Below are 20163 nucleotides of genomic sequence, written 5' to 3'. Positions count from 1 at the left end.
TGTGACACATCAAAGTTATTGGGAAGTTCACAAGAAAAACAATGATGTGCTTGGTTTTAACGTAACTTTATTCTTTCATGAGTTATTTACAAGTTTCTGACCACATATAAAATGTGTTCAATGTGCTGCCCATTGTGTTGGATTGTCAATGCAACCCTCTTCTCCCACTCTTCACACACTGATAGCAACACCGCCGGAGAAATGCTAGCACAGGCTAGGAATCTAGGAATGCTCTGACCTGACACCCATAATGTGGTGGTGCACCATTTTGCTAGAAAACTCAGGGAACGTGCCAGCTTCAGTGCATAAAGAGGGAAACACATCATCATGTAGCAATTTTGCATATCTAGTGGCCTTGAGGTTTCCATTGATGTAGAATGGCCCCACTATCTTTGTACCCCATATACCACACCATACCATCAATTTTTGTGTTCCAACAGTCTTGGAGGGATCTATCCAATGTGGGTTAGTGTCAGACCAATAGAGGTGGTTTTGTTTGTTAACTTCACCATTCACATCAAAGTTTGCCTCATCACTGAACAAAATATTCTGCGCAAACTGAGGGTCCTGTTCCATTTTTTGTTTTGCCCATTCTGCAGCACCTGAAACTACGGATACTGGAAGCCTGTGCTAGCATTTCTCCTGCGGTGTTCCTATCAGTGTGTGAAGAGTGGAAGAAGAGGGTTGCATTGACAATCCAACACAGTGGGCAGCACATTGAACACATCTTATAAGTGGTCAGAAACTTGTAAATAACTCATGAAAGAATAAAGTTAAATAAAGTAGAATAAAACCAAGCACATCATTGTTTTTCTTGTGAAATTCCCAATAATTTTGATGTGTCACATGACCCTCTTCCTATTGAAAAAACAAAAGTTGGATTCAAAATGTCCGACTTCAAAATTGCCGCCATGGCCACCACCCATCATGAAAAGTTTACCCCCTCTCATATACTAATGTGCCACAAACAGGAAGTTAATATCACCAACCATTCCCATTTTATTAAGGTGTATCCATATAAATAGCTCACCCTGTATATTGGGAATAATCCATGTTTGTTTAGTCTTTGAGCTGCAATCTTGGTGTTCACTTTCTATGGATTTGTGCGTTTGTGAATATCTGTAACCTGTGGATCGCCAGATTTCACTAAATAACTTCCAGCATGTCCTGGCACCTAACAGCTACCAGCTGGGAGTTCTTGACAATAGCAAACCAAAGGTTGGAGCCCGCCATATTAAACATGTATGAACACAATTTATCCTTATAAACACTGAATAAATGTGTGCAGGTACGGAACAGACAGTCATACAAAGTGAGCTCAAGGGCCAAATAAATATGGAGAGTTTATTACAAAGTGTATTCAGTCTTCAAGCTGAGGGCAAGTAACCCTGTTTTTTTTCCCGACAGGGAGAAAGCTGGATAATTCTTTAAGAGCCCTAATTTGCTTGCATGATAATACACAATATTTTTTTTTTATCAATATACCTCAATAAACTTCAATAATAAATAAGCAATACTTTACTGAGCAGCTTACTTAAAAAAGTGTTCCCAAAAGCACCAATGTGTTGTAACACTGTAGGTTTTGAATACTCCGTTATTCATGTACAACCCTATACAGTCAGATTTCTTGATATTGGATTGAGACACACCAGTCAGATTGGTGCAGAAGATACTTGTAGGCCCATATTACTAAGTAAGCTCTGACACATAGATTCTAATACTGATCACCTTAAGTGCAAACCACAAAATCCACTCAATTTTCTCAAATGTCACCGCTAGTTCATCTTATGGATCTGCACTTTCATAGAGGAGCATTCACTGCTTCCATATTAAAGCTAAGGAAAAAGAAATTTTAAAGAATAAATATCCATTATCTATAGAAACTGGCCTGTATGGCACTTAAAGTTTAAATAAAGAATATATGTAAAATATATACATTTATATATCTTTATATACTTATATACTGTACAATTTAGAAAATGTATTTACACTAATTTACATATAATTTTTTTTTCCTTTGTGGAAAAAAAAATCCTTCAATTACTACTATTACACTTCAAACCTTGCTTGTCAGGAACTTTCTTGTCAAGGTAAATGTGATGTGTTCATCTGATCCCATGGGGGTGTACTGTATCGTGTCCCCACATGATGATGCCATCACCTTGCGGAGCCTATATTTTCTGCCCACTTGAGGCAGTCACTTCACATATTTGGAGTTACTTGCACAATCTCCTTCATAAATTATAAAAAAAAATGTCCACTTTCAGTGCACTCTCTTGTCCTTTGGGAAATTTCCGTGTTTCCAGGATTATAAGGTGGAGTTGTTGGTGTGATCCGTAGCCTTCGTTTTTTTTTTTTTTTGAAATGAGACAAAATTATGCCCATGAGCTATTATCTTCAACTCTTGGCAATGACCTGAAATGGATAAGAGAATTATTGTACTGAGTATACAAAGTAATTCCATCATAAAAAACTAGCCATGGCCAGTAGTCATACTATTATAATACTGTGGGAGAGGTTTATCGAACCTTGTGCGGAGAAAAAGTGGTGCAGTTGCCCTTAGCAACCAATTAGATTCTCTGAAATATAAAAGTCCTCTGAAATATAAAAACATTGTTCTGGTTGCTTTAGGCAAATGCATCACTTTTGATATTATTTTGTGTAAATCTGGTGGGAAGGCTTTTGTTGTTTGGACACTGTGGTACACTTGGACAGTACAACAAATGGGAACTCAAGGGGAAGTAGGATGAGGCATATTGGATTTCAACATGCTCAATCCATTGTTCCTGCAGGGAATGATCATACATTAGAATGATCGCGACAAAACTATGATCCAGGGAATTATTCTGTTTGCTATACTGGAGACTGGAAGAAATGTTTTTCTCTGGTATGGGGCAATTGGGTTCTTTGACTTCCTCTGGATCAACATAGTAGAGACACAATAGGTTGAACTTGATGGACTTGATGGTCTTTCAGCCTTATAAACTATGTAACTATATACACACTCAGCGTCTGATGCGGCAGGTGTAACCAGCCTAACACTCAGCAAATATAGTGACAATGATGATATTGACAAAGGCAGCCATAGTTACAACAGTCATTCACATGGGTTAAACCATGCCTACTTACCAATCTAGCAATGCAAAGCATCTGTCAGCTTTAGTTATTCTCATATACACACTCAATATGGGTTTCAGCCTTTTATCTAATGTATACACTAGGCTCAAGAAAAGTCGGCTCTAATGCAATCAAACGTGTTAAGCTTTGTGCTATCCCACAGTATGTCACAGTAGGTCTGAATTACTAAAACTGTTTCAGTCTTAGACAGTGCAAAGTTAGACTAGATGGCTTAAAGCAAAACTGTCAGCCTGTTCACCTACACTAAACTCACTGGGTTATAGTGTGGGTGAACAGGATTCTATAGAGGGGTCACTTACCTAAATTGTACAAACAAGGAGAGCGCTCCTAGTGTGATACCGTAATGCAAAGAAAACATGAACAAACAAGAAAACTTGCTCACCAAGTATAGTTGTACTGCGACCAAGTACAACTATGGTGAAGGCGTGAAGTGACCCTGCAACGGGCGAAGAACGGCAGCTGCTCCTGGACACACAGGTGAGGCAATTAGACGGATCCCTCCAAGGAACAGCCCAGGATAAAGACAGCGCACAAGACTTCAAAGGTAAAATGGTTTATTTACCCGGCATGCAACGCGTTTCGCTGGATAACCAGCTTCATCAGGCATCAGATGAAGCTGATGAAGCTGGTTATCCAGCGAAACGCGTTGCATGCCGGGTAAATAAACCATTTTACCTTTGAAGTCTTGTGCGCTGCCTTTATCCTGGGCTGTTCCTTGGAGGGATCCGTCTAATTACTTACCTAAATTGGTCCAGTAGGTCCTGAGATATCATCCTCGGAAATTCCCTGGCTGTATTGAGGGAAATGCGCAGTGGAGGCAGAATCGGCTAGCTGGGAGGAGGAGGGGGGGGGGGTGGCCCGCTTCAATTGCGCATTTCCCTCAATACAGCCAGAGAACTTCCGAGGATGATATCTCAGGTAAGTGACCCCTCTATGGAATCATGTTCACCCACACTATAACCCAACGTATTGGGTTTAGTGTGGGTGAACAGGCTGACAGTTTCCCTTTAACCTTAAGGACCAGGCCAATTTTATTTTAGCATTTTCATTTTTTCCTCCTCTCCTTCTAAAATCCATAACTCTTTTATATTTCCATCTACAGACCCATAAAAGGGCTTGTTTTTTGCGTGACCAATTGTACTTTGTAATGAAACCTCTCATTTCACCATAAAATGTACGGCCAACCCAAACAAATATTTTTTTAGGGAGGAAATTTTTATGACAAACCACAATTTTGCCCATTTTGGAGGGTTTTGTTTTCACACTGTACACTTTATGGTAAAAATGACATGTGTTCTTTATTCTGTGAGTCAATACGATTAAAATGATACCCATGGCTAGATACTTTTATATTTTTGTACCGCTTAAAAAAAATCTTAAACTTTTTGTACATCAGTAGTCTAAAATCAGTAATCTAAAATCACCCTATTTTGACCATCTATAACTTTTTCATTTTTCTGTATATAGGGCGGTTTGAGGGCTCATTTTTTGCGCCGTCATCTGTTTTTATTGATGCCACATTTGCATATATAAAACTTTTAGATAATTTTTTTATAAATAAAATGTGACAAAAAAGCAGCAGCGGGCGATCCGATCATCTATTTTAACATGCGCATTGCCGCAGATGACGTGATCTGTACTGATCACAGCATCTGAGGGGTTAATGGCAGGCATCCATGCGATCGGGGATGTTGGCCATTACCGGCGGGTCCCCGGCTGCTGCCAGCAGCCGCAACCTGCCGTGTATGACGTGAGCACCGCTCCGATGCTCGCGGTCATACACAGGACGTAAATGTACGTCCTGGTGCGCTAAGTACCGCCACACCAGGACGTACATTTACGTCCGTGGTCGTTAAGGGGTTAAGACTGTGCCAGATTTATAAAAGTGTATCATGCTGTTAAATCTGGTGTATTTTATCTACTGACTAATCTACATTTAGACCAACTAATAGTTGGCTTAAACTGCGCTAGAAACTTGCGCAATTTCTGCATAAGGTGTTGCATCCAAAGCCACACCCCTTTTCAATAAGCCATGCTATCTCATTGATTGAGCAAGGCAAAAAAAGTGTCTAAATCTCATTAAAAAATGTGCTTCAAGTCATGTAAGCCCCTTTTTTTTGGCACACATTTACAATAGTAAATCTATTCCATTATGTTGCATACTATTACTTATTATGTACATTTATTCTAGCCTATTGCTATTTCTTTTCTTTCTTTCTTAAAGTTTCATGACTTGGCTACTAGCTACTTCTGCCTTTATCAGACATTATTCTGCAGGCATTAACATAATGGGATAATGTATTTATTTTAGGCTTTTATGTTGAATGTGTCTACATAGTTTAAGTAACATATGACTTTGTACACGAGCAGAATAAAGTCCAGTCCCCACATAAACACAATTCCGACACCTAAATTAGGAGAAGTCTTTGCAAACCACAGCATGCGACCGTCTCAATTCGTATGCAATGAGCTGATCAAAGTGAATGTAGGCACATCTTTACAATTATAGACTTTTAGGTTTCCTTTAAAAGTAATGAGACTGGCACAGTAGGGGGCACTATTGATTGCTTTAGAGCACAGGCTATGAAAAGCGCCCAGGTGAGAGAAAATGTGCCCCCTAGGGCATAGAATCTAGGATAACAAGTGAGTGCCGGCAACAGAGTTAAATGGGACATGACAAGGCAGGCTGATTATCTCTGTGCGCACATCAATGGAATATCTTTGCTGCACTAACATAGATGTGTTGTACACTGTGTTAATGAATAATTTCCTATAAGCTGTATCTATTAGATAAATAAAAACGCCTAAAAGCCTTCTCTTAGGTCCCAAATATTGTGGGGAACCTACATCGAACAGGACTAGTAAACCTCCAATCACTCTATATTGTCACTCATGAGTGCAAGAATGTATTTAGCTATATCATATATATATATATATATATATATATATATATTCAATACCTAGTTTTTCTATTAATATTCTAAGAATTGTAGTCAAATCTTATAGCCATAGAAATGAATTAAGGCAATATAAAATATACAGGCTGGGCCATGTATATAACAGGATCCTGCCCGGTATCATTTCAGCTAGGTTTCTAAATATGTTATAGTGTCCTGTATGCCAGGGATGACTGTACCTTATCAGACTTTCACAGAGGCTGGTGGCATCATGAGTTGACTCACCCTAAATAAAGGACAAACAGCAAATGTCACTTTTAAGGATAACAAAAGAAGAAGACGTGAAATGTCAGGGATTTCAGTGTCTATAAAACGCTGTGCCACCTGGAATATGAAAACTGCCAGCTCAGCTTGACTTACTTCATGTGCATTTCTTCTATGAAGTACCAGCTATGTATTGTTCAGTATTATGAACAAGAAGGGCAGTAATGATGTTTCTATCAGTTCTGTCAAAAAAGCATATGTCTGTATATCTTTTCTAAAGATATATACTGATCAATGGACAAATGCTCAAAAATGATGACTAAAACATGTCGTAAGTCAAGAAAGATGATCACAAAAATTCTAAAAATGTCAAAGTAACCTCACACTAAACAAAGATTGGAGGAGTCAGCCCATTTAGCTCTCTAGATAAAAGCTCCATATTTATTAGAAATGCATTAAAAATCCATATTAGGTGGGAACAAAGAATAAAATGGGCAAAAGGTGTAAATTGATCAACACATTTCTGGCTGCGGTAGCTCTTAATCATAATTCTAAAGATACATCCATTTGGGTTGATCTTCATATACACGTACTTTTACCCATCTCATATGTTGTATAATTAGAAGATGTCCAACAAACGGGAATCCTTTTGGATTTGCTAGATACTTTGCTGCCTAATGGACTGAATTTAAGGCCAGATTTGAATCCATGTTAATTTATATAATAAATTAATTGTATTATTCAGCATGTGTTATTCTTTTCCATATAATTGTCGGTCTTATGTTCACTTGTTGTGCGTGTTCTTAGTATACAACATCTTTGATGGGCAGCAGTATGTGTATTTAAATACCAACCCAAATGGATGTCTTTAGATCATGATTAAGTTCTCGAGTAGTCAGAAACACGTCTATCTGTTTACACCTTTCTGTTTTGCCAATTTTATCCTCTGTACATATGTAATTTGGATTTTAATGCTATAGAGCTTTTATGAAGTAATGTCTGGACCACTGTTTCCTATATTAACCTTTAAACTTGACTCGTGAAATGCTCCTGTGTTTATATATGGTTGTTACATACTTTACTTACTATCGTGCCTCCTAGTGTACCAATTCCTATTGCCCTGCACAATATCAGGGGCACAAGGCCACGTGGTGCTGGGCAGCTGGATGGAGCTGCAAGGCATCTTTCGCATTTGCATGTGTTAGGTATACATTTGAAAGAGAAAAAAAATATGAATACCAAGGGGCGCCGTAGTATGTAATAGCAATATCCAGACACAGAAGCATTTAAGGGATTTCAGATTTAAAAAAAATGTTTTGTGTGAAATTTTATGTATAGACCTGAGAACATCCTCTTAAAGATATGGTAGGAAACACACTGCGGATATAAAATCAGCAAAAAATATCAAGACCTGGGATACTATAGGGGCCCTCTGCTCTCCTTTTATTGAAAAAGCCTGATTTTCAAATGCTACATTGGGTTTATAAGATATACAACATTTGGTTATTACACAGTCAGAATAGCCCATCATAATTTCTCTAGCCTCGCATTTAGTCATTTCCTTCATGACTTGCACATAGTAAAACCTAAAGACCTTTAATCTAGTGATAAATATCCCAGGGCTCTGACTGGTAGGCACCCATCTAGATGGAAGGAGTCTGAATTAATAATGCACTTCTGTCCAAACCTATTTTAATCACAGCAGCCAAATGCATATGAATCATGGTGTACCAACTAGTTGTGTTGGTGACGTAGGAGTTCTGCTCATCTTTTAAAGTTCGCAGTTTGAAAATGCCAGTAGATATTCTTCCTAGAGTCTATATATTATATAACCTTGGATCTTATCTGTTACTTTATTAGTCCCCATCAATTTCTGCTCATGACAGTGTTAACAGTCAATTGAGAGCCTTGGAACATTAGTAAAAGCAAGGGGTTTTTCCAATGATTGCCTATCTTCAGGATGGGTCATTAATGTTGGAAGGGTCAGGGTACGACACCAAGCACCCCCACCAACCAGTTGTTTGCCAGAAGGGTGGCACCCATATACACAGAGAATAGAGCCGGAAGCAATGTAGTGGCTGTGTTGGCTTACTGCAATTCAGTTCCCATTTACTTCAATGGGAGCTGAGCACAAAACTACTATACTATATAGGAAGCCATCCACTATCAGCTTCATTTACTGTTTCTCCATGGCTCTGGCAAACAGCTAACTGGCAGGGTACCTGGTGTCGGACCTCCACCTAAGAGACGCTGATGGCCTATCCTGGAAATCTCTTTAACCGTGTTACTTCTATATATCAGTCTACAGCCATTATCATAATGTCATACATGATTACATGTCAGATGTTTATTCCACTGTTGTGCATAGTCTGCACAACCAACTTTGGTAAGCACACATTCACACTCTGCATCTTGCCATATTCATAGGGTGGCTACGCCATGGAGCACTTTTGTTTCTTTCTTTTTGTAGAATGGGTACAAATCTTTTATTACAATGAAATACATATACATGAAATACATGAGATGAGCGAAGTTACAGTAATTCGATTCATCACGAACCTCGCCGCTCGGCGGTTGCTGACTTTAATAGTCTCCTAGGACGGTTTCCACCTTTTCCAGCCCACCAGAGCACCTGAAAGCTGAACTCATTTATGCAGGCTAAAGTCAGCAACCGCCGAGCCGCGTGGTTCGAGACGAATAGAATGACTGTAACTTCGCTCATCTCTAAAATACAATATTGAAGTTTTATATGGAGCTGAAGACTTTTATTCAAGTGTCACTTATAAGTAAGAATACAAAATATATAGTCCATATGCTGTTCCACGTTTCATCTTGGTCTCCATTGTTGTCCCAAGCTTTCACACATATCTGACCAATCTAGGCTTATCATGGAGAAGAGGAAGCTAGAAGCTCCAGGAATTGTTATATTCCACAAAGAAACATGTCACAACCGGACAATACCCATACCCCACATGTAGGGAGGGGTGTTTCATGACATTACCGATGTCTCACATTCCTGTGGGAATCACACACGAAGCAAGAGGAAGGAACAGTACTCTACCCCTTTCATCCTGACAGAGGAAGACACTATTTTCAAACCCATGCTTGGCAAATAAATTGTAAGGAATAATTTCATTCTATTTTAGGGTTTCCTTATCTTCGCAGAGATTTTGACTGTGAGAGTGGTTTATTTTATTCTCATCCGTCTAATCAATGCTGCAATGAAAAAGGAAGCGCTTATTTTTACGTGCAGGACTCCCTTACAATAAAGTCATTATTCCTGTCAGCCGGTGTTCTGAAAATTATAGGATATTAGTTGTAAAACCCTCTACTTAGGTATTTAATCCTATACCTTTATGATAGGCTTCGTGGCTGTGTCGTGACAGTGTGGGCAAATGAAAGACCTAAATGGCCTAACAGGCCAGAAATGCAAAATGTGAACATCGTGAGGTATTTTGTTAAATACTTTATCTGCTCTTAATATTATCCTCAATGTAAAGAGCTAGCCTAGGTAGTGCTAACAAAAAGTGATGGTGTAATGGTGGTGACGTTGGAGACCCTTTTCTACTTTCCATCCTTGGTATGAGCCTAATAGACCCCTCTGACCCACTTGCCCCCCTTAAAGGGGTACTCTGCCTGTGGTCGTGATGTCACGTCACGTCCCCTCCCATAGACATGAATGGAGGGGGCATGGAGTGCCGTCTCAACTGCCCGAACTCGGGATTCTGAACATCATGTTAAAAACACGGGTGCCAGCACAGAGATCGCGGAGGGTCCCAGCAGCCGGACCCCCCGCGATCAAATAGGGATAAGATGTCTAGGGACGGAGTACCCTTTAAGTTTCTGTCTGCAACATTTGGCTTACCTCTGTCTATTATGGCTGCGCAAGCCTGACTACAGGGGACAAGGGAGTCATTTTCAGATTTGACAAAACTGACCAAAGAACAAGAAGAATGTGCTCTGCATTCAATGTATAACAACTTGTTCTATAAAACAGATTATAACGTTTTCAGTAGCTGCTACCACCTTAAATAGACATGAATCCTAATGTTAGACATTTTAAATCAGATTCCCTTTAATACTTTATAAACTAAGCCTATCATATACTTTCGTATTCAGTAGACTTCAGTCTACTGGATGGCGACTGAAGCTAAACTTACTGAAGTAACAATCCAAGCAACAATCTATAGAACCAATCATACCCAAAGCCTATGAATGTCTTAAGATAAACATAGTTACACCGATATTAACAAAAAGTGTAGAAAAAAAATAATAAAACATGCCAGAAACATGAAGAAATCTTTGTATGCTTAGCTGGCTAAAATCCTGTTACTCAGGTTATGTAAAGTGAAAAAGTGTTACCATAATTGTTTACCAACAACATAAGATATTTTAGCTCTATTACATAAGGAAGGCAGGAAGAGACGCCTAATAGATACTTTGTAATAGTAGACAAAGCATATTAATATGCAAGTTATAAGTGCATGTTGCTTTATTTAGTATATCAATTGTATTGTCCCCATTACAAACCTGTAATTCAGGCTGTGTACTGTCTGCAGTAAACCAGCCGCAGTAGTATATCCAGCAGTATATGCAGCTTATGAACAAGGAATAAGTGTGTGTATTACTTAAAAGAATCCAGGCTAATGTTGTATTTTATACTTATGTTTTAAATGTACTATTGACTTCTATAACTGAAAACACATTAAGACATGTTTGTGACAGATACGGATGGATTACAATATAAACTCTAAACTATACAGAATACCGCATATGCGGTATTAGTAAATATTTTCATGAATGCCATTAAAAGTTAATAGTTACTTCACTATCAGTCCTAACACACTCCATTTATTTGTTAAAGGGGTACTCCGGTGGAAAACTTTGTTTTTTTTAATCAACTGGTGCCAGAAAGTTAAACAGATTTGTAAATTACTTCTATAAAAAATTTTTTAATCCTTCCAGTACTTATTAGCTGCTTAATACTACAGGGGAAATTCTTTTCTTTTTGGAACACAGAGCTCTCTGCTGACATCATGACCACAGTGCTCTCTGCTGACACCTCTGTCCATTTTAAGAACTGTCCAGAGTAGGAGAAAATCCCCATAGAAAACATATGGTGCTCTGGACAATTCCTAAAATGGAAAGAGATGTCAGCAGAGAGCACTGTGGTCGTGATGTCAGCAGAGAGCACTGTGTTCCAAAAATAAAATAATTTCCTCTGTAGTATTCAGCAGCTAATAAGTACTGGAAGGATTGAGATTTTTTAATAGAAGTAATTTACAAATCTGTTTAACTTTCTGGCACCAGTTGATTAAAAAAATAAATAGAAAGAGTACCCCTTTAATTTCCAGGAGGAATAAAACAGAGGACTGGCACACAGTCCAGACCACAGTCATCTTTAATAAAAGAAACATAAATACATATAACTATAAATTATTAAATATTATAGAAGTATTCTTAATACTATTAATCATATGTAAAAAGGACACATCTTGACTTTGAAATGGTCCCTGTCTCTATTCAGACCTTGGCTTCTGTACGTAATTTAAATGAATGAATGTTGCCTTCTATTAAAGTCTGAAGCACTGCTACATAAATGTTGCATTAATCTGTATAATCAATGTAAGTGACCTGGCTGGGATCAGGATGTTTATGAGAAAAAAAACTTAGGAACGTCAATAGAAAGTTCATGAGAAATGAAAAGAATCATTTCAATAAAGCTTCAAATTAGATCAAACAAATCAGAAAATGGGAAAGTAGAAACCAAAAAGCAAAAGAAAATAAAAAAATGAGACCAACCTAAAAGCTACAAGATGGAAGCTTCTTCTGAGTCACTACAGCTGCCAACAGTGAAAGGATCTGAACCCGGCTCTCTAGTGGGAAGAAAATGCACCCTTTTTAATGGAGACAACAAACTATTTCAAGCAGAGCCACCAGGCAAACCATCACCAGACAAAGGAAGATTGAATTCTTTGTCAGTGCTTTTGTTTGCCTACGGTAATGTCAGCCGGGCGGAAGCTGGGTACCATAGTGAAACCTCAGGATACAGCTGCCCATGCTCAAAGCATAGCCCACCTGGCCTCACGTAACCATTCCCTTCAGAAGCTTCCCAGATGACAATGCTTGTGTTATATAGCGAGGCCATGGACATAGCTAGTACATTTGTTAAGTGGAGACACACATGTGCACTTGTTACTGTATAGATGAGATTATATGAAACATAATGAGAACAATATTTCAAATGTATTCAGGTTAATGTCATAAACTTCAAGCAGTAATGGCAAAATCTCTGGAGTACTCCTTGGGACCTGGTTTGCCCCCCCCCCCCCCCTTCCGTTGTTTCTAATAGTTTAACGGCTACAGTTGTGATCTTTATTAAGTATATAGGAGTAATATATCTATAATATTATGGTGTCCCCCAAAAAACCCTCTAACTAGTTTTATTATTTACAGATATTTTATAAAAATATTATATATGCTAACTTATATGCAAACTTTTCAGATACCAACTGAACTCTTATCCATGGGGATGGGGGGGGGGTTACTAACAGGACCCTCCCAACTACTATTTACCATTCATAATGCTGAGTTCAGATCTGGGTGCAACTGTTACCTTAGTCAATTATGTTCAATCATATAAATATCTATTACTATAGAACAACACTTAGTCATATATTTAAACTATGTCTCATTTATCCTATTCCCAAAGAGCATCAGTTGAATCAGACATATAGTCTGGCATTATGTATTTTTACTGTAGCTACAGCTGCAGTAACATTAAATATAAGGTTTGCTATTCCTACTGTATTCACTTATGAAATGGGTTTCTATGCAGAAGACTTGTCACAGTCACACATCCATACAGTCAATGGCAGTAGTTATCCAGCTTGTAAAGACTGGTCTTCTATCCTTTGGATAGGCCATTAGACGGAAGGTGGCCCGACTCCTGGCAATCAGCTGTTTGAAGGGACAACGGTGCTTGTGCAATGACAATGCTGCAGTTCCATTCACTGACACTAATACGGGTACAGCGATTGCAAGAAAGAGTACAAGTAAATATTGAAGAGGATGCAGCTCTCGCACGAGCATCATGAGTCGGACCCCCACTGATCTAATACTGATGGCCTATCCGGAGGAAAGAACATTTGGTTTTACAAACTAGATAACCACTGGTACTATGATGAAATAGGGAATGCATTTACTAAAATGAAGAGCCAAGGGACCAATGGTTGCTGGGGTTCTAGAATTTCCAATGTCCATAGGTGCTTAATATTGATGTTTTTTAAGGTGAAGGGAAGGATTGATTCTAGGCAGTTTTACCTTATCTCTTAGGGCCAATATATGACTCACTAATCTTGGATGTTGGGGAGACGTTCCCAATGTTAAAGGGGTACTCCCATGGAAAACTTTTTTTTTTTTAAATCAACTGGTGCCAGAAAGTTAAACAGATTTGTAAATTACTTCTATTAAAAAAAATCTTAATCCTTCCAGTACTTTTTAGGGGCTATATACTATTCTCTGATGTCATGACCACAGTGCTCTCTGCTGACATCTCTGTCCATTTTAGGAACTGTCCAGAGCAGGAGAAAATCCCCATAGCAAACGTATGCTTCTCTGGACAGTTCCTAAAATGGACAGCAGAGGTCAGCAGAGAGCACTGTGGTCATGACATCAGAGAAATCTAAAAAGTAAAGCATTTCCTCTGTAGTATAAAGCCCCTAAAAAGTACTGGAAGGATTAAGATTTTTTAATAGAAGTCATTTACAAATCTGTTTAACTTTCTGGCACCAGTTGATAAAAAAAAAAAAAGTTTTCCACGGGAGAACCCCTTTAATGGGTGGCTTCTTTACTTGTTCTTGTTAATTGATATTAACACCTTCTTAATGATGTAACCTTGACAGTTTTCACTTGAGTAAATGCATTCTCATATATACATCTGTGAGGTTAGTAAATGTTCAGTGGAGTGAAGATAAATTGTGAGGAAAAAAGTTAAAGGGGTCCTCTGGTGAAAACCTTTTTTCTTTTAAATCAACTTGTGGCAGAAAGTTAAACATATTTGTAAATTACTTCTATTAAAAAATCTTAATCCTTCCAGTACTTATTAGCTGCTGAATGCTACAGGGGAAATTCCTTTCTTTTTGGAACACTGATGACATCACAAGCACAGTGCTCTCTGCTGACATCTCTGTCCATTTTAGCAACCATGCATAGCAGATGAATAGCAGATGTATGCTAAGGGCAGCATGGTGGCTCAGTGGTTAGCACTGCTGCCTTGCAGTGCTGGGGACTTGGATTCAAATCCCACAAAGGACAACAATAAATAAATAAAGCGTTATTATTATTATAATAACATCAGCAGAGAAAACTGTGCTTGTGATGTCATCAGAGAGCATTCCAAAAATAAAATAATTTCCTCTGTAGTATTCAGCAGCTAATAAGTACAGGAAGGATCAAGATTTTTTAATAGAAGTAATTTACAAATATGTTTAACTTTCTGCCATCAGTTGATTTAAAAGAAAAAAGGTTTTTCTTTTTAAATGCAGTGACCAAAGAAAACAAGTTTGGCTTTCAATATTTTTTCTTTTACTTCTTTCTCTGTAGTAACAACATTTATGTTGTAAATATGAAACTAAGGCTCTGTTCATGGCATGTGTTTAGCATATAATTTTATTTTAAAGAATAGGGTAGTTAACTGCCCTTTTCTATGCATCCATACTCCTGATAGAAGGCTCAAAGGTGATGGAAACAGAGTCTTAGAGCTACAAAGTATGATGGATGCACTACTATAATATGAGTAAATTTTTAAGAATATAGTTGACTACATAGCTAATAAATCCTAACATTAGTAATATATTTTTCCACATACATAAAATTCTATCAGGTTTCTAGGATGAATGTGTCCTATAGCTGTGGAATCTGTCAGAATGATGAAGGTGAGCGGTTATATAATGAGACCTAGTGAAGCCAACTTATTTTCATGTTGCCTCTACACAAACAACGGTCCATACTGGTTTCAAGGAAACTTTAACTTACTGTTGTTCAGCTTTGGCACGATCTTCCAAAAAGTAAAGTGCTGTAGCCAGGAAAAACATTCCGCCCAAAACAACCACAAACGGGCAGAGCATTAGTGCATAACCTAGGCTCAGGAATTCCCACAGTGGAGACTTATTGGTACTCTCCTGGATGAGGTCCGAGATCTGAGAAGTAGAAACAAAAGACTTGTAAGCAGCCTCCTTCAACCTGGTGGAAAAGAACAATGTGTGTCTACACTAGAGGAAATCCACTTTAGCCTGGCTATAAATCCTGGGCACTGGGGACTACAAAGGATGGCTACATTTAACTAAACAACACTTCTACATTAATATCGGTAAACACATGGTGCCAGTTTTCATCGCACCGGGGTCATTGGTGAGGTGTGGACGTTTCCAGTCAGGAATGCAACACTATGATTAAAACAATAACATGGCCTTTCCCCATAGACATTGTGTATATGATATCATAATAGGGATCTGAAAACATTTTTAGAATTACAGAAAGGGTTATTCTAGGGTAAAAGTGGAATTTCGCTGACGCCAAGACCATCATTTGTTCTTGTATTATTTTTGAGGATGTTCCAAATGTTAAACTATTGTATCTACCATTTCCTCTTAAAATATTTGATTATTTTATAATTGATTGTCATGGCTACTTATCCCTATATTGATAATACATGAAAATATTCCCCTGTAACTAAGGATAGCTGCTTTACAGCTATACTACTTGTACATTAAAGCATTAAAGCTGGCGACGAAGATGCATAGAGTGTTTGTGGAGGTAAAGAAATTAACTTTGAAGGTGATCTGCCTACTTTTTAGACAAAGCTAAAAGAAAAGGATGGCAAAATAAGGGTTCTTACATAATGCATTAGCAGTGTGCATTTTTGGGATATCAGGTAAATCGATCCATAGGACCCTAAGACCTGATGGAGGTCAAAAGAGGGCCATTTTGACCATATACTTCACATAGGGCCATATACTTCACAATACATAATGTTTAAGAATAGGAGCCTATGAGTGATGGATGCCACTGTAACACTAGTAGGAGGTATCTTTGGACCTTTGCGCCAGAGAATTTCCCCAACGTATGCCTCCAACAGACATTGTCAGGCACAGTGTGAGAAGGACTTTATATCAATGAAATTTTCTTTCACGCTGCTTTGCAAATTGCTGCCACTTTTAGGAAAGTCTAATATTGCCATAAAACCTCCACACAGAGCTGGAAGTAAAACAGTTAGAATAATGTATGAAATTGTAACTGTGAAATGGCCTTGTAGTCCTGAATACGTGACATGCAAACTGAGCCAGACAAACTCTTTGGGAACAGTTCAGTCTCAGCATTGCAGACTCTTTCCAGTAAAGGCTCATCTGCTTTGTACATGTAATGAGGTACCTGCACAGCATCTGGTGTTTAAACACAAGCATCCAGAACTGTGTAACCCTTCCCACAGTTGATACAACACGCTTCCTAACAGTACACACAGATGTTCTATGCCTTATGACTGAAGCCTGTTTAGAACTCTGGCAGCTGTGGAAAATTAGTAAATCCAATATATTTAGTCTTCTCCATGTACAATATTGTGAGCCCACAAACTGACTGTAGATCTTTCTTACCCTTTCTGACTGTCTCTATGTCTTTCATAATGAGACGACATTACATATAATATATTTAGGTCATGTAATGCCATTTTTGCCCTCTAGCGTCACTATTTTAAAATGTCAAAAATAACGGGAGAGATTTAATGGGAACAATGTGGCCTCCCACATTCCAAAAAGTTTAGTATACTTTACGTCAACAAATTAGCACACATTAAAGCAGAACTCTACAACAGACTGTAACTAGCGTAGATTTCTTTGTGGCACATGGACAGTCAAAAGTCAATTTCTTAAGAGAAAATCCTAATAGAATTGAGAAACTGCCCAACCCACAGATAGAATTCCTGATGTCTCTAGTCAGCATACAGCTAATAGTCCCGTACTGCTGTAGTATAAATCCCGCACCATGGTGCTCGGCTGAACAGACTTGCAGATACAGTAGAAAACCGTTCAACCAGAGTGGTTTAGAAATCAGCGGCACTTACTAATGTGCAAATATTTTCTTTTTCAAAACCAGTCAGAATACATGTCAGGCTAAAGGATCCAAAGCCTGGAGTGAGTGCCGCTGTTTTCTATACCACTCTAGTTGAAAAATGTATTAAGAGATCTGTGCCCCTTCATAAATTTGGGACAGGTGTATAAAACATAATTTTAATACATTTCCCTCCTTCATGTTTTTCCATTCTAACAATAAGTATAATAAAAGCTTAAGAGACCCTTTTTCTCTGTTTTTTTTAGATTAACGTTAGTCCCACAGCATCCAAGTGACAAGGAAGCTGTTGCATACGGCAGCAAAATTCTAGACCATTACAAGGTGGGAATAGTCCTGTAGATGATAACTATAACACACCCCATGTTCCTACAAAGCACGTTTCCTTCTGTTACAAGTTTCAACAGTAATACTTCATATTGTCAAGGTACAATTAATGGACACTTCACAAACACAATCCATATACAACCATAACTCTTCACAGGGACCATGAGAGATTTACTATATACAGTCATGGCCGTAAATGTTGGCACCCTTGAAATTTATTTCTCCCAGAAAAGGATTGCAGTAACACATGTTTTGCTATACACATGTTTATTCCCTTTGTGTGTATTGGAACTAAACAAAAAAAGGAGGAAAAAAAGCACATTGGGCGTAATGTCACACCAAACTCCAAAAATGGTCAGGACAAAATTATTGGCACCATTAACTTAATATTTGGTTGCACACCCTTTGGAAAAAATTACTGAAATCAGTGGCTTCCTATAACCATCAATAAGCTTCTTACACCTCTCAGCTGGAATGTTGGACCACTCTTCCTTTGCAAACTGCTCCAGGTCTCTCTTATTGGAAGGGCGCCTTTTCCCAACAGCAATTTTAAGATCTCTCCACAGGTGTTCAATGGGATTTACATCTGGAGCCATTGCTGGCCACTTCAGAACTCTCCAGTGCTTTGTTGCCATCCATTTCTGGGTGCTTTTTGACATATGTTTGGGGTCATTGTCCTGCTGGAAGACCCAAGATCTCAGACGCAAACCCAGCTTTCTGACACTGGGCTGTACAGTGCGACCCAAAAGTCGTTGATAATCCTCAGATTTCATGATGCCTTGCACACATTCAAGGCACCCAGTGCCAGAGGCAGCAAAACAACCCCAAAACATCATTGAACCTCCACCATATTTCACTGTAGGTACTGTGTTCTTTACTTTGTAGGCCTCATTCCGTTTTTGGTAAACAGTAGAATGATGTGCTTTACCAAAAAGCTCTATCTTGGTCTCATCTGTCGCCAAGACGTTTTCCCAGAAGGATTTTTGGCTTACTCAAGTTCATTTTGGATAAATGTAGTCTTTTTTATGTCTCTCTGTCAGCATTGGGGTCCTTCTGGGTCTCCTGCCATAGCGTTTCATTTCATTTAAATGTCGACAGATAGTTCGTGCTGACACTGATGTTCCCTGAGCCTGCAGGACAGCTTGAATATCTTTGGAACTTGTTTGGGGCTGCTTATCCACCATACGGATTATCCTACGTTGACACCTTTCATCAATTTTTCTCTTCCTTCCACGCCCAGGGAGATGAGCTACAGTGCCATGGGTTGCAAACTTCTTGATAATATCGTGCACTGTGAACAAAGGCAAATCTAGATCTCTGGAGATGGACTTGTAACCTTGAGATTGTTGATATTTTTTCACAATTTCGGTTCTCAAGTCCTCTTTCTGTTGTCCATGCTTAGTGTGGCACACACAGACACACAATGCAAAGACTAAGTGAACTTCTCTCCTTTTTATCTTCTTTCAGGTTTGATTATTATATTGCCCACACCTGTTACTTGCCCCAGGTGAGTTTAAAGGAGCACCACATGCTTGAAATAATCTTATTTTTCCACAATTTTAAAAGGGTGCCAATAATTTTGTCCAGCCCATTTTTGGAGTTTGGTGTGACATTATGTCCAAATTGCTTTTTTTTCCTCCCTTTTTTGGTTTAGTTCCAATACACACAAAGGGAATAAACATGTGTATAGCAAAACATGTGTTACTGCAATCCTTTTCTGTGAGAAATACTTCCTTTTCTTGAAAAATTTCAGGGGTGCCAACATTTACGGCCATGACTGTATAACTTGTCCAATATCACTGTAGTTGAACATTAATTTGGGAAATGTTTAGCACATTAGAGCAATATTTCTCCACTCCAGTCCTCATGTACCTCCAACAGGTCATGATTTGAGTACATCCCATAGAAAGAATGCTTGTTGTGTAGCCTGATGCACCCGCCATAATTATATAACTTGTGAAATACTAAGGAAGTCCAGAAAACACAGCCTGTTGCGGTGCACAGAGAACTGGAGTCTAGAAACACTGCACTAAGGTAATACAGTGACCCCCCGACCTACAATGGCTCCGACATATGATCAAATCGACATACGATGGCCTCTCAGAGGCCATCGCATGTCGATGTCAGCATCCACATACAATGCTTTTTTATGTCGGGGCTATCGCATTAAGTGCTATCCGGCAGCGCAAAATGCTTAAGCTGCTGCCGGATAGCAGCTTAATGTTCCCCTTGTGGTGCGGTAATTATTACTTACCCCTCCACCATGCTCCGGGGTGCCCTCCGGGTCCAGCGCTGGTCTTCCGGTGTCTTCTCGGCCCTCTCCGATGACATCAATACACTGCTGCGCACGTCTTCCAATAGGAATGGCGTACGCAGCGGCGTAATGACGTCGCTATGCAGGCCCAGTAAGGCC

At 38.8% G+C, this 20163-nt stretch overlaps 1 protein-coding gene across 3 annotated transcripts in view; it reads right to left on the bottom strand.

The window, feature by feature from the left end:
* Positions 1-967: 967 nt before the first annotated feature.
* The window catches only part of SPNS2 (SPNS lysolipid transporter 2, sphingosine-1-phosphate), a 143539-nt gene continuing 124343 nt past the window's right edge, over positions 968-20163 (bottom strand). The window contains exons 11-14 of one of the 3 annotated variants that reach the window (XR_008888654.1): positions 15336-15499; positions 12102-12175; positions 6275-6321; positions 968-2415 (exon numbers count right to left, since the gene is read on the bottom strand). Coding sequence is in view for 2 of the 3 variants with exons in the window: in XM_056556410.1 (XP_056412385.1) it covers positions 6279-6321; positions 15336-15499 (207 nt within the window). In the remaining variant the exon portion in view is untranslated. The remainder of the gene's footprint in view (positions 2416-6274; positions 6322-12101; positions 12176-15335; positions 15500-20163) is intronic. The other 2 variants (XM_056556410.1, XM_056556411.1) reach the window with 2 other exon arrangements.

The sequence above is a fragment of the Hyla sarda genome, chromosome 2 (genome assembly GCF_029499605.1).
Source record: "Hyla sarda isolate aHylSar1 chromosome 2, aHylSar1.hap1, whole genome shotgun sequence".
Lineage (NCBI taxonomy): Eukaryota > Metazoa > Chordata > Amphibia > Anura > Hylidae > Hyla > Hyla sarda.
This window is presented reverse-complemented; position numbering and strand designations above follow the sequence as displayed.